This window comes from Phocoena sinus, chromosome 13 (genome assembly GCF_008692025.1).
Source record: "Phocoena sinus isolate mPhoSin1 chromosome 13, mPhoSin1.pri, whole genome shotgun sequence".
NCBI lineage: Eukaryota > Metazoa > Chordata > Mammalia > Artiodactyla > Phocoenidae > Phocoena > Phocoena sinus.
Window position 1 is genome coordinate 24298502 of NC_045775.1, and position 17977 is coordinate 24316478.

Here is a 17977-nt window from a genome sequence, read left to right on the forward strand (position 1 = left end):
GCATTTTGTAGCTACTTTAGCCCAAATGATCATGTGGTACATCTTAACCCTCTGACTCTGTAATACTGTGGACATAATAACAAACATATCTAACTTGTTTTTAAATCTAATATTCCTTTTAACTTGTTTTTTTCTTGGTCCTATTTGAGGTCCTATTGTTCTTTTGTATTATACTTTTTTTAAATATACTGAAAAATTAATAAAACATAAAGGCACTTTAATAAATAATTTTAAAGTGTAACTATCAGCCAAATCAAGAAGTAGGAAATTGTCAGCAAGCCACCTAGCTTCCCAGTCGCAACACCTTCCTATTTAGTAGACGTAGCTACTGTCCTGACTTGTAAGTTAGTTATTTCCTTGCTTTTCTTTTTAATTTACCACTTGTATTTTTACCATCTGTATATTTATCCCTAGAATATCTTAGTTACTGTCTGTTTCAGAAAGATTTATATATGGACACTTAATGTACATATTCGTTTGTTTTTTTTCTCTCAACATTATGCTTGTATGTTGTCCATGTTGCTGTAGCTGTCCATAGTTCATTTGTTTTCATTGTTGTATCATATTCCATTGCATAACTGTACCATAGTTTAGTGCCAGAGAACTTTTGATTTTCTTGTCTTTTATGTGCTGTGGATCAGTTTTCTCTCCATTAATCAAATATTTATTAAGTAGTAAATTTGTTACATGTAAATTATTCAAAAATTTAAGTGGGCATTGAAATCAGTATTAATATGTTATTGTTCTTTCGAGAACTTCAGTCCGTAATTTATTTTCTTCTAAATATTTCATATATACTTTATGCCTGGCCATCAGAAAAGTTAATTAAGCAAATTTGGCAAATATTTGATCTTCTATGTGTCAAGCACTGTTGTAGGTACTGGGACTGCAGCACTTTGTTTAAAAGAATCTTAGTACAGAAAGGTATAAAATGAAAAATTTGACTCTGTTCCCTCAGTCCTATGGTCAGTATTAAATTTCTTGACTATTCTATTAAAAAATTTAAAAATCCTTATATATGTATAACCTGAAAAAATTACACAGTGGAAACTTTTTGTACTTTTTCTTTTTGTCTTAATAATCCATCTTGAAGATTTCAATGAAAGTTAGCATTTTTAAATTAGGGAACTGCCAGAAACTTAAATTAGTAGAACAGTGCCTTCATGTTCTTCCAGATTAACTTCTTTTTCTTAATTTATTATAGAAGCAAGAATAACATGCTTTTGACTTATTAGAAATCAGATTTATTTATAGGACGTGATAAAATTTACCTATGGAAAATCATAACTTTAAACTGTTAAATATCTGTATTGCTTTTTCTGTAGGCATTGCTGGAGACCGTGTTTGGTGTAAAAGTGATTATAACAGGCGATGCATTTGTTCCTGGAGAGAGAAGTGTCATTATCATGAATCATCGGACAAGAATGGACTGGATGTTCCTGTGGAATTGTCTGATGAGATACAGCTACCTCAGATTAGAGAAAATTTGCCTCAAAGCCACTCTCAAATGTGTTCCAGGATTTGGTAGGCTATTCACAAATTATTATAAGTTGTTCATTTATTTTATATGTGATGTACTCACTCTAAAACTACAGAATAACTTACTAAACTCCACTTAAGTATTAAAGCCTTTTCCACTTTTTTCCCTCGGGGATTATAGATTATTTTAATCCTTTTTCGGAAACATCTTACCTTGAAAGAGAATAAACTATTCACAAGGAAGTAGATATGGTCCCAGAAGGACCAAAAATTTGAAGAATATGAGTTAATAGTTCAGTAACTTTTTATTACATGTCATACTTGTGGTAATTTAGACCAGAAAGTGGTCTGTGCTGATAAGGTACTTGAAAGGAACTGATTCATTCACATTTATCTAATAAATAGTAATTGAATAACCATTGGTTCCAAGCGTTATACCAGGTGCCGGTGTTTTCTGAACTTACCTAATCCATCACTTTTTTTTTTTTTTAAAAAGGCTTTTCACTGTCCTTGTTGTATACTATAATATCAAATATTTATTTTCCATAGTTAGGAAAGCAGCATGTTCACTGAGTGGTGGATAAGTAGGGATATGTCAACATTGCATGTTAAAGCTTAATTGATCTCCACTCTGTAATATGAAGTAGGGGTGAGGAACAGACTAAAAATATATTCAGACCAGTTATTCACATGAGTGGATGAAGCACCCACTATACTCCCTAACAACCTCATCCATTAAATCTGTACTTCTTTGGTTTCCTATGTAATATTTCTTATTTGAATTCTTTGCTCTCTAAACCATGTATGTGCCTATCAGTGTACCGAAATTGTGTAGGATTTGTGAGGGCAAAGGGCAGGCATTGTCCTCAGGATAGACTAGTAAGAAGCACTGCATGTTTTGTGTTTTAGTTGCCTTCATGCTAATAGTTTTATCTTTCTCTTTGTCACTTGCACAGTATTATGCTCTCAGGATAGTCAGATTCCTTAAATGGCAACTGACTTTCCCTAGAGCAAACATCCCCATAGAACCAGCAGGAAGCTGCAAGGCATTTTATGACCTAGCCCCAGAATTCATATAGCGTCACATCTACAGTACATTATTGGTGGAAGCCATCACTGTCCTCACGGAGTCTAGGGGAGGGAGCATAGACTTCACCTCTTGATGGCAGAAATGTCAAAGATATTATAGTATTTTAAAAACTGCCACATTCCTAAAAAGACTGATCAAAAATGATAATGTCTTATTTATCATTCCTGATCCTACGTAAAATAAACAATATTAAGAACATTATGTGAATGAGCTTGAAAATATATATGAAATCAACAAATTACAACTGACAAAATACAACTGACAAAATCTGATAATAATGAAAACAAATGAAAAAGAAAATTAAAACAGCTTCGTGTCTAATAAAGAGATTGAATCCATAATTAAGAGCCTTCTTACAATGGTTTTTGGAGGACGATGGCAGCTGCCTGATCTTCCTCATCTTTAAAAAAACAAAAAACATCCAATCAACCAGCAGAGGAAATAAAACCACATATCACTCATCTCTTCAGCATGACCAGGAGACAAGGCATTTAGAAGGTTCTGGTATGAAGTAGAGAAGTCTAAAAGAGTTCTTTCTACCCTCCCATCATTGCAAACCTGTGGGTTCTGAGAGTGGGTAGAGACTTAAGAGTAGAGAGGCATGGAAAACTTAGAGGAAGCACAGACAAAAGCATCTCCAGAAAAATTAAAGTCCAACACTAAATGCCAAAATACTGAACACAGGTCTGGACATAGTAGTTCACAGCACAAGATATAAGGAAGTGATTAGAAAGACAGTGGGACCTGAAGATGCCTCAGAGAAGTATTGCTTCTGAGGGAGAATCAGATATATAGAGAAGGGCTAGCTTCCCTTAGAAGTGTGGTAGTGAAGGAAAACAAGGAAATTAAAAATCCTGCAGGAATAAAAAAAATCCTGCAGGAATAAAAAGAGAGAGAAGCAAGAAATAACAGTCTTTGCTTACCCCACCCCCAAAATTATACAGCAAAAACCAATAACCATAAAAGGTTTTTAAATTCATAAAAGAAACTTAAGTGGAGGACAGAACTGAAAAACCGAAAAGCCAAAAAATGTACACCATAACACAACACTCCAAACTGAATGGATTATCATTAACTAAGCATTTGGGGATATTAAAAAAAAAGAAAGATACTTTTGAGTGAGAAATACAATGAACAGTAATAGACAAGAAAACAAGGAGAAATATAAGTTGAATTCAAGGAGAAAAAAGAACAAAAAGGCAAAATCATGTCAGAAATGAGCGAATTATGAAATATCCAAGAGGAAAATAATAGAGTAAAATGAAAAGAGCAATACAAGAAAACAGAAAATGACTCAACAGTGAAAAGCTGAAAGCATTTCCTCTAAGATGAAGAACAGGACAAGGATGTCTACTCTCAGCCACTTTTTTTTGTTGGCCATGCCATGCAGCTCGTGGGATCTTAGTTCCCTGGCCAGGGATTGAACCTTGGCCACAGCAGTGACAGCACCAAGTCCTAACCCCTGGACCACCATGGAATTCCCACACTCTTGCCACTTTTATTCAACATAGTCTTGGAAGTCCTAGCCACAGCAATCAGAGAAGAAAAAGAAATAAAAGAAATCCAGATTGGAAAAGAAGTAGTAAGACTGTTTGCAGAAGTAGTCACTGTTTGCAGATGACATGGTACTACACATAGAGAATCCTAAAGCTGCTACCAGAATCAATAGTGTCAAAATGACTATTCTACCCAAGGCAATCTACAGATTCAGTGCAATCCCTATTAAATTATCAATGGCATTTTCCACAGAACTAGAACAAAAAAATTTTTTAGATTTGTATGGAAATACAAAAGACCTCGAATAGCCAAAGCAATCCTGAGAAAGAAAAACAGAGATGGAGGAACCATTCTCCCTGACCCTAGACCATACTACAAAGCTCCAGTCATCAAAACAGTATGGTACTGGCACAAAAACAGATATACACATCAATGGAACAGGATGGAAAGCCCAGAAATAAACCCACACATACATCTATGGTCAATTAATCTATGACAAAGGAGGCAAGACTATACAATGAAGAAAAGTTAGTTTCTTCAATAAGTGGTGCTGGTAAAACTGGACAACTACATGTAAAAGAATGAAACTAGAACATTCTCTAATGCCAGACACAAAAATAAACTCAAAATGAATCAAAGACCTAAATATAAGATGTGATACTATGAAACTCTTAGAGGAAAACATAGGAAGAACGCTCTTTGACATAAAACACAGCAAGGTCTTTTTCAATCCATCTGCTAGGGTAATGGAAATAAAAACAAAAATAAACTAATGGGACCTAATTAAACTCAAAAGCTTTTTCACAGCAGAGGAAACCATAAGTGAAACAAAAAGACACCCCACAGAATGGGAGAAAATATTTGCAAACAATGCGACCGACAAGGGATTAATCTCCAAAATTTACAAGCAGCTCATGCAGCTCAATATTGATAAAACAAACAACCCAATCACAAAATGGGCAGAAGACCTAAATATATATTTCTCCAAAGAAGACATACACATGGCCAAAAGGCACATGAAAAAATGCCCAACATCACTAATTATTAGAGAAATGCAAATCAAAACTACAATGAGATATCACATCACACCGATCAGAATGGCCATCATCAAAAAGTCTACAAACAGGGCTTCCCTGGTGGCGCAGTGCTTGGGAGTCTGCCTGCCGATGCAGGGGACGCGGGTTCGTGCCCCAGTCTGGGAAGATCCCACGTGCCGCAGAGCGGCTGGACCTGTGAGCCATGGCCGCTGAGCCTGCGCGTCCGGAGCCTGTGCTCCGCAGTGGGAGAGGCCACAGCAGTGAGAGGCCCGCGTACCACAAAAAAAAAAAAAAAAGTCTACAAACAATAAATGATGGAGAGGCTGTGGAGAACAGGGAATCCTCCTACACTGTTGGTGGGAATGTAAATTGGTACATCCACTATGGAGAAAACAGTAAAAATAGAACTGCCATATCATCCAGCAATCCCACTCCTGGGCATATATCCAGAGAAAACCATAATCTGAAAAGATACAGGCACCTCAGTGTTCATAGTAGCCACGACATGGAAGCAACGTAAATGTCCATTGATAAAGAAGATGTGGTACATACATACAATGGAATATTACTCAGCCATAAAAAAGAATGAAATAATGCCATTTGCAGCAACATGGATGGACCTAGAGAGTATCACACTAAGTGAAGTAAGTCAAACAGAGAAAGACAAATATCATATGATATCATTTACATGTGGAAGCTTAAATAATTATACAAATGAAGTTATTTACAAACCAGAAACGGACTTACAGATGTCGAAAACAAACTTAAGGTTAGCAAAGGGGAAACGTGGGGGATGGGGAGGGATAAATCAGAAGCTTGTGATTAGCACACGCAAACTACTATATATAAGATGGATAACCAACAAGGACCTACTGTATAGCACAGAGAACTATACTCAATATTTTATAATAACCTGTAAGGGAAAAGAATCTGAAAAAGAATGAACATATGTATATGTATAACTGAATCACTTTGCTGCACACTTGAACCTAGCACAACATTGCAAATCGACTATACTCCAACACAATTTTTTAAAAAACCAAAAGAAAATAGAGAATGAAAGAGAGAAAAAAAGAAAAAAAAATTGTCAGAGAGAAAGTAGTTGAAATGGAACCTAGTTAGAGGAGTTCTAACATCTGTATAATTGGAGCCTCTAAAAAAGACAGTCAAAACAATGTAACTTAAATATTACAAGGGTGATATTTAAAAGTACGACCCAAGAAGAATCTTGGGTGTAAAAGACAACTGAGAATTCCCTGGGTGGCGCACTGGTTAAGAATCCACCTGCCAATGCAGGGGACATGGGTTTGAGCCCTGGTCCAGGAAGATCCCACATGCTGAGGAGCAACCAAGCCCTTGCACCACAACTGCCGAGCCTGCGCTCTAGAGCCCGTGAGCCACAACTACCGAGCCTGCGCTCTAGAGCCCGTGAGCCACAACTACTGAGCCCGTGCACCACAACTACTGAGCCCGTGCACCACAACTACTGAAGGCCACCCACCTAGAGCCCATGCTTCGCTACAACCCACCGCAGTGAGAAGCCCACACACCGCAATGAAGAGTAGCCCCCACTTGCTGCAACTAGAGAAAGCCTGTGCACAGCAATGAAGACCCAACACAGCCAAAAGTAAATAAATAAAAATGAATTTATTTTAAAAATAAATAAATAAATAAAAGACAACTGGAGGACTTCCCTGGTAGCACACTGGTTAAGAATCTGCCTGCCCCTGCAGGGGACACATGTTCGATCCCTGGTCTGGGAAGATCCCACATGCCGTGGAGCAACTAAGCCTGTGAGCCACAACTCCTGAAACTGCGTGCCAAAACTACTGAAGCCCACATGCCTAGAGCCCATGCTCCACAACAAGAGAAGCCACTGCAATGAGAAGCCCGTGCACTGCAACAGAGTAGCCCCCACTCGCTGCAACTAGAGAAAGCCCGCGCTCATCAACAAAGACCCAACACAGCCAAAAATAAATGAATAAATTATTTTTTAAAAAATAGTTCATAAAAAAAAAAAAGATGACTGGAAAGGCAGTTCCAACATGAAGGTATGAGGAGCTCTGTAGACCCACTTCCCAGGAAAACTGGTGAAAATTCTGGTGAAGTAACAGCCGTTTATTTAAAGTCTCCAGAAATGGTCCGAAGGACATACAGCAAATGAAGAAACATTTATTCAAGAAAATTTATACCAAGACTCATCGAGAACAATGATAATCTGTGGTATTTGAAACAAACACACTTGTTTCCTCCCACCTCCCTGTTCAGCCAGACAGAAACTCTGCTCCAGACTAGTACAGCCAGGAACACAGGGCAACCCACAATCAGGAGGAATCTGACAACTCTGAGCATCTCCCTCAGGAGTGGAGGTTTTGAACCCCACATCTAGTAGCACCCCAACTCTTAACACCTGCACCTGAGAGATGAGCCTTCAAAACATCTAGCTTTGAAAGCCAGTGGAGACCCATAGGATATAGCAAACTGAGAAATAGTTTTTAAAGGGCCTTGCACACTTCTGTGGCTATACTCCGGGACCCAGTGCAGAGGCAGCTGAATGAAAAGCCCCCAGTCTTTCTGTGAAAGACGGCTATTTGCTTATATTCCTTGCTGTGGTCGGAGGGGCAGCCTTCTAATTAAACACACATCTAAGGGCAGACTGTAATCTAGAAACCTTGGGGGTGGCGATATCACTCTCCCTCTGGCCCACCTCTGGTCACCAGTGTCTCCGAGAAAGGAGCTTGTATACTTGTCTGGCACTCTGACTTTTGTGGCTGTCACCCAGAAAACACATCCCTTGATAACCTGGCTCTTGTAGCCAGTGGGCTTGTGTTTGGGGGGAGGGGGGAGGTCAATGGGACAGTAGCAAATAAAGAAAGAATTCTTAGAGCCAACCATTACTCTAGAGCTTATTTAGCATGGAGGGAGGAGACATAAAAGCCCATCTCCAAGTCTTCTCCTGAAAGAACTATATTTACATACTTTAAAAGCGACTGCCTGAGGGTTTGACTTCCAATTGGCCTGAATCTAGGTGCTGAGATCCTCCCCCGACACTGGCATATCCATCCTCAACTACTGGGAGCCACTAAAAATAAAGTAGGCTGCTTGGACAATCACAAAGGTTTAAGAGACAGCCAAGAACTAGAGCAGGGTTGAATGATAAGGTTCATTTCCTATAGGAGGACTCTCCTACAAGCCTGGGAGAGGTGGGTATTATATCTAATGCATAGAAACCAACACAGAGAGTCAAGGGAAATGAAGAAACACAGGAATATATTCCAAATTACAGAACAAGATATAACTTTAGGGAAAGATGTTAATGAACTGGAGACAGGTAATTAACCTGGTGGTAAAGAGGTCAAAATTACAGTCCTAAAGAGATGCTCGTTGGGCTCAGGAGAACAATGCATGAGAAGTTTAACAAAGAGATAGAAAATATAAGAAGTCACAGAGCTGAAGAATACAATAACTGAACTGAAAACAGAGGGTTTAACGGTTTAAGCAGTAGAAAAGGGTCAGTGAACTTGAAGACAGGTCAGTAGAACATAACCAATCAAAGCAGCAAACATAAAAACTGGAAAACATTGACAATAAGGAAATTATGGGACAACATCAAGTGGTCCTGCATTTACATTATAGAGGTCCCAGAAGAAGAGAAAAAGAAAGGGGCAGAAAACTTATTTGAAGACACAACAGCTGAAAGTACCTCAGCCTGGGGAAGGAAACAGATATCCAGATCCAGAAAGCCCAGAGAATTCCAAATAAGATGAACTTAAAGAGCCTCACACCAAGACACATAATTAACTCATTATTGACAGGGGATTTTTGCAAAAATTAATGCCTGTGGCCAATGATTTCTGTTTTGGTCAGCCAAAAATTAATTGTTGTTTCACTAACACTTTGTGGGTTATTGCATTCAATAGTTACACCTGACACACCTGTAAAGTCTTCTAATTTTCATGAAATGTCTTCAATCCACTCTTCTATAGAAGCAAAGGAGAATTCTCCAGCACTGAGTTTCATTTTCACTTTCTGTATCAGAATCAATCACTAAGGTTTTTTTGTCTTTTTGTTGGTCTGATATTCACATCGTCTGAATCAGAATGATATTCTGAAGAACTGTCTTCTGAGACACTAGTATATATGTCACTCAGACAATCAGAGAAAGTATCTGCATAGAATTCACCAAAAAATTCTTCTCCACTCAGAATTTTGCGATACGTCATTTTTGAAAATTTTACGTTTATAGTATACACAAGGTTGGAACAAAAACCTAACAGAGCGAAATGTGAATGATATTGACAATCACAAGTTGTATAATGAACCCTTGATCAATTTTAAGCTCTAACAACTTTGCACAGTGATGTTAATTGTATCACTCTCTAAAAACATACTGATACATCTCCTTTCAATAACATTCAGGTAACAAAAGATGTATTAATATGTCTCCAGTCAATAATGTGTTAAAGTGTCAAAATTTAAAGATATGAAGAGCATTTTCAAAGCAGCAAAAGGAAAACAACTTGTTACACACAATGGAACCCCATAAGATTATCAGCATATTTTTCAGAAGAACCTTTGCAGACCAGACGGGAGTAGCATGCTATATTGAAAGTGCTGAAAGAAAAAAACTGCCAGTCAAGAAAACTGTATCTGGCAAAGTTGTCCTTCAGAGTTGAAGGAGAGAGAGAGGTTTGTGGACAAGCAAAAGCTCAAGGAGTCCATCTCCTCTAGAATGGCCTTACAAAGAAATGTTAAAGGGACTTCTTTAAGCTGAAAAGAAAAGGTGCTAATTAGAACTGGGAAACATGAACATATAAGTATCCTTGGTAAATATAAATATATAGTAAAATTCAGGATAATGTTGTAAAGGTTGTGGGTTAATCACTTCTAAAGCTAGAATAAAGTTTAAAAGACAAAAGTATTAAAAATAACTATAGCTACAATAATTTTTAAGGGATACAGAAGATAAAAAGCTGTAAACTGTGACCTCAAAAACATAACATGGTGGGGGAGTAGTAAAAATGTACAGCCTTAGAATGTGTCTCAACTTAAGTTGTTATCAACTTAAAACAACTGTTATACATTATTTTATGTCTCATGGTAACCACAAAGGAAAAAACTGTAGCAGATGCACAAATGATAGAGAAAAAGGAATCTAAGCCCACCACTACAGAAAATCACAAAGGAAGAGAGCAAGAGAGGAAGAAAGGAACAAAGGAATTACAAAACAGCCACAAAACAATTAGCCAAATGGCAGTAAGTACATAGCTATCAATAATTACTTTAAATGTAAATGGATTAAATACTTCAGTTGGAAGACAAAAGTGGCTGATGGATTAAAAATACGACCTATCTTTATGGTGTCTATAAGAGACCTACCTCAGGTCTAAGGACACACACAGACTGAAAGGGAAGGGATGGAAAAAGATATTCCATGCAAATGGAAACCAAAAGAAAGCTGAGTTAGCTGTACTTCATATCAGACAAAATAGATTTTAAGACAAAGTCTGTGATAAAAGACAAAGAAGGTCATTATATAATGATGAAGGGGTCAATCCAACAAGAGTATATAACATATGTAAATATTTATGCACCTAATAAAGGAGCACCTAAATACATAAATGTTAACAAACCTAAAGGGAGAATAGCAATTCAGTAATAGTAGAGGACTTTAATATCCATTTTCATCAATAGATGATTTTCCAGACAGAAAATCAATAAGGAAACATTGGCCTTAAGTCCAGTTGGTCTGACATATAGTTTAATAGACATATATAGAACACTGTATCCCAAAGCAACAAAATGCACATTTTTCTCAGGCTCACATGGAATATTCTCCAGGATAGATCATATGTTAGGCCTCAAAACAAGTTTTATTACATTTAAGAAGGTTGAAATCATGTCAAGGAATCTTTTCCGATCACGTTATGAAACTAGAAATCAGTTACAAGAAAAAAAAACTGGAAAACTCAAGTATGCGGAGGCTAAATAACATACTACTGGACAACCAGTGGATCAAAGAAGAAATCAAAAGAGAAATCAAAAAATACCTTGAAACAGATGGAAATGGAAATACAACACACCAAAACTTATGAGATGCAGCGAAAGTAATTTTAAAAGGGGACTTCAATAAACAGCCTATCTTTATACATCAAGGAACTAGAAAAAGAAGACTAATTAAGGCCGAAAGTTAGAAGGAAGGAAATAAATGAAAGAGAAATTGAAAAGACAGTAGGAAAGATCAGTGAAACTAAGTTGGGTTTTTGACGAGATAAAGGAAACTGACAAAGCTTTAGCTAGATTCACCAAGAAAAAAAGAGAGGACACAAATAAAGCAGAAATGAAAGGGTAGTTGTACAACTGATACCATAAAGCAGAAATGAAAGGGTAGATGTACAACTGATAACACAGAAATATGAAGAATCATGGGAGATTGCTATGAACAATTATATGCCAGTAAATTGGACAACCTGAAAGAAATGGATAAATTCCTAGAAACATATGACCTAGGAATCATGAAGAAATAGAAAGTCTGAACAGACCCATTACTAGTAAGGAGATTGAATCAGTAATCATAAAACCCCCAACAAACAAAAGTCCAAAACCAGATGGCTTCAGTGGTGAATTGTACCCAGCATTTAAAGAACTAATACTAATCCTTCTCAATCTCTTCCCAAAAATAGAAGATGGGACTTCCCTGGTAATCCAGTGGTTAAGACTCTGTGTTTCCAATGCAGGGGGCACAGGTTCGATCCCTGGTCAGGGAACTAAGATCCCACATGCCACTCAGTGCAGCCAAGAAAAGAAGAAGGAAACATAAAATAGAAGAGAAGGGAACACTTCGAAAGTCATTTTATGAGGCCAGCATTACCCCAATACCAAAACCAAACAAAGATGCCACAAGAAAATTAGAGGCCAATATCCCTGATGAACATAGATGTAAAAATCCTCAACAAAATGCTAGCAAACCAAATTCAGCAGTTCACTAAAAAGATAATACATTATGATCAAGTGGGATTTATCCTAGGGATGCAAAAATTGTTGAACATCTGCAAGTCAATCAATGAGATAAAAGGATGGATAAAAGGCATTGATAAAAGGAAGGATAAAAATTATCTGATCATCTCCATAGATGCAACAACAACAAAGCATTTGACAAAACTTAACATCCATTGATACTAAAACTTCCAGCAAGGTGGGTATGGAGGGAATGTATTTCAATGTATTAAAGGCCATATATGAGAGGCCCACAGCTAACATCAGACTTAATGGTGATGGAAAGCTGAAAGCTTCTTTTCTAAGTTCAGGAATAAGACAAGGATGCCCATGCGCTCGACTCTTATTCAACATTGTATTGGAAGTTCTAGCCAGAGCAATTAGGCAAAATTAGATAGATTACATACATAGCATCCAAATTGGAAAAAAAGAAGTAAAACCATCACTATTTGCAAATGACATGATATTATATATAGAAAGCTATGAAGACTCCAGCAAAAAACTGTTAGAATAAATGAATTCAGTGAGGTTGCACAATACAAAATTAATAAAAATCTGTTGTGTTGCTATATACTAATAACAAACTAAACAGAAAGAGGAATTAAGAAGACAATCCCATTTACAATGGCACCAGAGAATAAAATAGGAATAAAGGAGGTGAAATACTTGTACCCTGAAAATTATACAGTATCAATGAAAGAAGCTGAAGTAGACAAATAAGGTATTTGTGCTTATATCTGAAAGGAAAGCTATTGTGTGCTCATGGATTGGAAGAATTAGTATTGTTTAAAAGTCCATACTGTCCAAAGCAGTCTACAGATCCAGTGCTATCCCTATCAAAATTCCAATGGCATTTTTTGATAGAAATAGAACAAACAGCCCTAAAATTTGTATGAAACCACAAAGACTCAGAATAGCCAAAGCAGTCTGGAGAAAGAAGAAAAAAGCTAGAGATATAATGCCCCCTGATTTCAGACTAGTTACAAAACTGTAGTAATCAGAACAGTATGGCATTGGCATAAAAACAGACACATAGATCAGTACAAAAGAATACAGAGCCCAGAAATAAACCCACACATATATGGTCAATTAATTTATGACAAAAGAGCCAAGAGTATACAATAAAGAAGGGATAGTCTTTTCAATAAATGGTGTTTGTTGTGAAAACTGGACTACTACATTGCACTGTACACAAAAATTAACTCAGTGGATTAATGACCTGAACATAAGACCTGAAACCTTAAAAATCCTAGAAGAAAAAAATAGGTGGCAAGCTTCTTGACATTGGTCCTGGTGATGACTTTTTTTGGATTTGGTACCAAAAGCAAAGGAAAAGCAAAGATAAAGTGGTACTGTATCAGACTGAAAATCTTCTGCACAACAGAGGAAACCATCAACAAGATGAAAAGGCAACCTATGGAATGGGAGAAAATATTTGCAAATCATATATTTGACAAAGGGTTAATATCCAAAATACATGAAGAACTCATATAACTCAACAGCAAAATAACAATCCAATTAAAAAATGAGCAGAGGAGATCAGTGGACATTTTTCCAAAGGTGACATACAAATGGCCAACAGGTGCATGAAAAAGTGCTCAACAGCACTAATCATCAGGAAAATGCAAATCAAAACTATGAGATACCACATCACACCTGTTAGAATGGCTGCTGTCAAAAAGCTGAGCAATAACAACTGTTGGTGAGGCTATAGAGAAAAGGGAACGCTTGTGCATTGTTGGTAGGAATGTACATTGGTGTAGAAGCTATGGAAAACAATATGGAGGTTCCCCCAAAATTAAAAATAGAACTACCATATGATCTGGTAATTCTGCTTCTGGGTATTTATTGGAGGAAAACAAAAGCACTAACTTGAAAAGATACCTGCACCCCCATGTTCATTGCAGCATTATTTACAATAACCAAGACATGGAAACAACTTGTGTCCATTGGTAGATGAATGGATAAAGAAAATGGTAAATATAGACAGTGGAATATTACTCAGCTATAAAAAAGGATATCCTATAATTTATATCACCTGGATGGACTTTCAGGGCATCATGCTAAGTGAAAAGTCAGATAGAGGAAAACAAATACGACATGCTTTCACTAATTTGTGAAGTCTCCCATAATAAAAAACCCAATAAAATAAGATAAAATAAAATTCCCCCAAAACACAACTGAATAGATACAGAGAGGCCAGGATTTGGGGGTGGGCAAAATGGGTGAAGTTGCTCAGTAGGCACAAAATTCCAGTCATAAAATAAATAAGTTATGCAGATTAATGTACAGCATGGTGACTATAGTTAATAATACTCTTGTGTATATATATATATATATATATATTTCTCTTGTATATTTGAAAGTTGCTGAGAGTAGATGTTAAAAGTTCTGATAAGGAAAATATTTGTAACTATGTGGTGATAGATATTAACTTAGACATATGGTGGTCATTTCGTGACATGTACATATATGGAATCATTTTGTTGTACACCTGAAACTAATGTAATATAATGCATCAGTTACATCGCAACTTAAAAAAGAAGTAGTACAGCTTTATTGGGTGGTGTGAGGATTAAATTAAATGCCAGTAGAGTGTTATTTGCTGCTGCCTGTTATTTCTGTAGTTCCCTTTGGGACATCCACCCTCCCACCTTTTGCCTTAACAGAGATCCATATTAGACCTCTGGTTTTTCTTTTTTTTTTTTAAATAAATTTATTTATTTATTTATTTGCGGTACGCGGGCCTCTCACTGTTGTGGCCTCTCCCGTTGCGGAGCACAGGCTCTGGACGCACAGGCTCAGCGGCCATGGCTCACGGGCCTAGCCGCTCCGCGGCATGCGGGATCTTCCCGGACCGGGGCATGAACCCGTGTCCCCTGCATCGGCAGGCGGACTCCCAGCCACTGCGCCACCAGGGAAGCCCCTAGACCTCTGGTTTTTCTAGTGTCTCACAGACCCATGTTCTCTTTCCCTGACCACCTAATCTTTACTTCTTCCTATTCTGCAATGGTATACTCATTTTTTAAAATAAATTTATGTATTTTTATTCATGTATTTTTGGCTGTGTTGGGTCTTTGTTGCTGCGCGCGGTCTTTCTCTAGTTGCAGTAAGCAGGGGCTACTACTCTTCGTTGCAGTGCGTGGGCTTCTCACTGCGGTGGCTTCTCTTGTTGCAGAGCACGGGCGCTAGGCGCGCTGGCTTCAGTAGTTGTGGCTCGCGGGCTCTAGAGCTCAGGCTCAGTAGTTGAGGCGCACGGGCTTAGTTGCTCCACGGCATGTGGGATCTTCCCGGACCAGGGCTTGAAGCCGTGTCCCCTGCATTGGCAGGCGGATTCTTAACCACTGCACCACCAGGGAAGCCCCTATACGCATTTTTAACATTGCTAAAACTGTCTTCTCTCTTGTTTGAGTTTCTGTGTAAGTATTTCATTCTTAGCTTTCCCATTTTCTTTTCCCAAAAGATATAAGCTCCTTACAGTGTCTCTCACCATTGTAGGCTCTTAAAGTATTTGTAGACTTGATAGGATTTCATAAAAATGCAAACTATTAATGAGAACAGATTTTGGATTGAAGAAAAAACCGATTTTAGAACCTTTAAAGTGAATAAGTGCAAAGTAAATTAAGCAAGGCAAAAGTGTAGGCAGGAAAAATAAAACAGAATGTGTTTGCAAATGGAGTATTAATGTTGGAGTTTGCAGGGGAAAATGAAAGGGGAAGAGAATGGATGTGTCCTATTGGTCAGCTCTGTCCTGCTTCAGACTATGCCAGACTTAGCTTGTTGACACTTGCCATGACTTTAGGGTGTATTTAATGTTGCTATGTATAATTATTTCTAAATAAATGTTTGCTTACCAGAGTTTGGAATATAATTATCTGGTTTCTTTAGTTCATTTACGAATGACCAAAGGGAAATAGTATTATATATCTGTAGTGCCAGTTTGGAGAATGGATGAGAATTTAGAATTTGAAAGTTTTTTCTTAAAGTATGGAAGTAACAGACTTAACCTAACAGGCTAGGGAAGAAACCATTAAGAGTGTTTAGATTCCAGTTCACGTTGTAAAGAGTTTTGGTAAGCTAAGCTAACTAAACTGTTTAGAGTCTGCTAAGGTATGTGAAATTAGATGTTAAGGAAAAAATGTCTGATAGATTTCAACTATTTATAATGGTGGTTTAGACATAGGTTTTTATTTTTAGTCAACTTCATAACCACTTAGTAACAACGCAGGAAATATGAAACCCAGAGGTGTCATGAAAAGTCCATTTGCCTGGTGTTTTTGTACCAGGAAATTCGTGTGCCATCTGGCCCACCCAGCTCATGGCTCCTTGGTTTTTCTGGATCATTCGTTAATCACACTTGAGTGGCAAAAGGGTTGGAGGCTTTTAGAAAGCACAAAAAGAGGAGTAAACATTAAATGGATAGTGATTTAAAAAGTTGCCAAGTCGTGGATTAAACTGAACTCTCCCTGACGTATACCTCCTGATTTCAAAGTAGACTGTCATATAATCCTGCTGTTCTCAAACTGCAACATAAGGTAGTGGTGAAAACTAGGAACAACCACAAATTGTGAAATATATCTAGATTGTTCCAGAATGAGATCAGGGACAAGAAAGAAGTAACAGCATGGCCTCTGATGAATGCTTTTATCCACTCTCAGTTTGTTCAAGGCATGCAAAGTCTGAGTGTATCCTTACAGGCCCCTGTGCTGGTCCCGTTTTAGCTGGATAATTGAAACTGGGTCAGAGGCTTTTCCTAAGTCCGGCCTCCCTGAGAATAACCTGTCTCCCAAAATATTAAAATTTTTTTGGTCAAATCTGATCTATAGAAATAACTGGAATTTTAAAAATATGCCTTTGGCATTTTATAAGCATTCTTCTCTTTTTAAAGACCATGAATAAAAACTGCTTGGTTAAAATCTATTGTATACCTTGCCCATTACACTGGAGAAACAGTGGTTATAGCGCACGCTGCTGTTACACATGAACATGCTGCAAAACAGGCATCATACGTTAGCTGGAAAGATAATCCATCTTATGTGGTCCAAATTTCAGTTTTAACTGTATTTACTGTATAAGTGTTAGATGTAAATTCATTTAAAGATATTTCTCACACAGTTTTAAGAACCACTAAATTTACTGAAGTCACCTTAATTTTATTAACTATTATATAGTAAGTACAAAGAATGGATAATTTTCTATTTGAGATATTTACAGTTTATAATACCCAACTTTATCTTCGGTGAGAGGGAAGACTCTCCCTCTCCTACCCAGCTTCCTCCTACTTAAAATCGACATTCATTAAAACTAGAACCATCTTTAAGCCATGAATGTCTTTGACACCATTCAATTTGGTGGACCCTTTTAAAATTTAACAACACTTCATGCTGCTGTCCTATTTTACAACTCAGAGGATAAGATGAATACATTTCTATATTGAAGTAAGACTCTCCTCAAGAGTCGGTATCAGTAACACCCCGTTCCTACCAGTTTCTCTGGTATCCCTGAGGCATCAGTTTTATTACCTGCGTCAGCTAAGTGAGGAATTACTAGTTACTAGTCACCCTGAGTAACAGCTGCTTGAGAGTTCCTGGAAGGAATCTTTACAGCAGGGGTCCCCAACCCCCAGGCCAAGGACGGGTACCAGTGTGCAGTCTGTTAGTAACCGGACCGCACAGCAGGAGGTGAGCAGCGGGTGAGCGAGCCAAGCTTCATCTGCCACTCCCATCGGTCTCATTGCCGCCTAAACCGTCACCCCCTCCCCACCACCCCCGTCCGTGGAAAAATTGTCTTGCACGAAACCGGTCCCTGGTGCCAAAATGGTTGGGGACCGCTACTCTACAGCACATATATTTGACACTCCCTCTGTGACCTATCTTCA

The 17977-nt window shown here is 37.7% G+C and overlaps 1 protein-coding gene across 8 annotated transcripts in view; it reads left to right on the forward strand.

Moving 5' to 3' along the window:
- LCLAT1 (lysocardiolipin acyltransferase 1) overlaps nt 1-17977 on the forward strand; it is a 198860-nt gene that overhangs the window by 78523 nt on the left and 102360 nt on the right. For all 8 annotated transcript variants that reach the window (XM_032652471.1, XM_032652466.1, XM_032652470.1 and 5 more), the window contains one exon: nt 1326-1524. In XM_032652471.1, the coding sequence (XP_032508362.1) occupies nt 1407-1524 (118 nt within the window). In that variant the 5' untranslated portion in view covers nt 1326-1406. The remainder of the gene's footprint in view (nt 1-1325; nt 1525-17977) is intronic.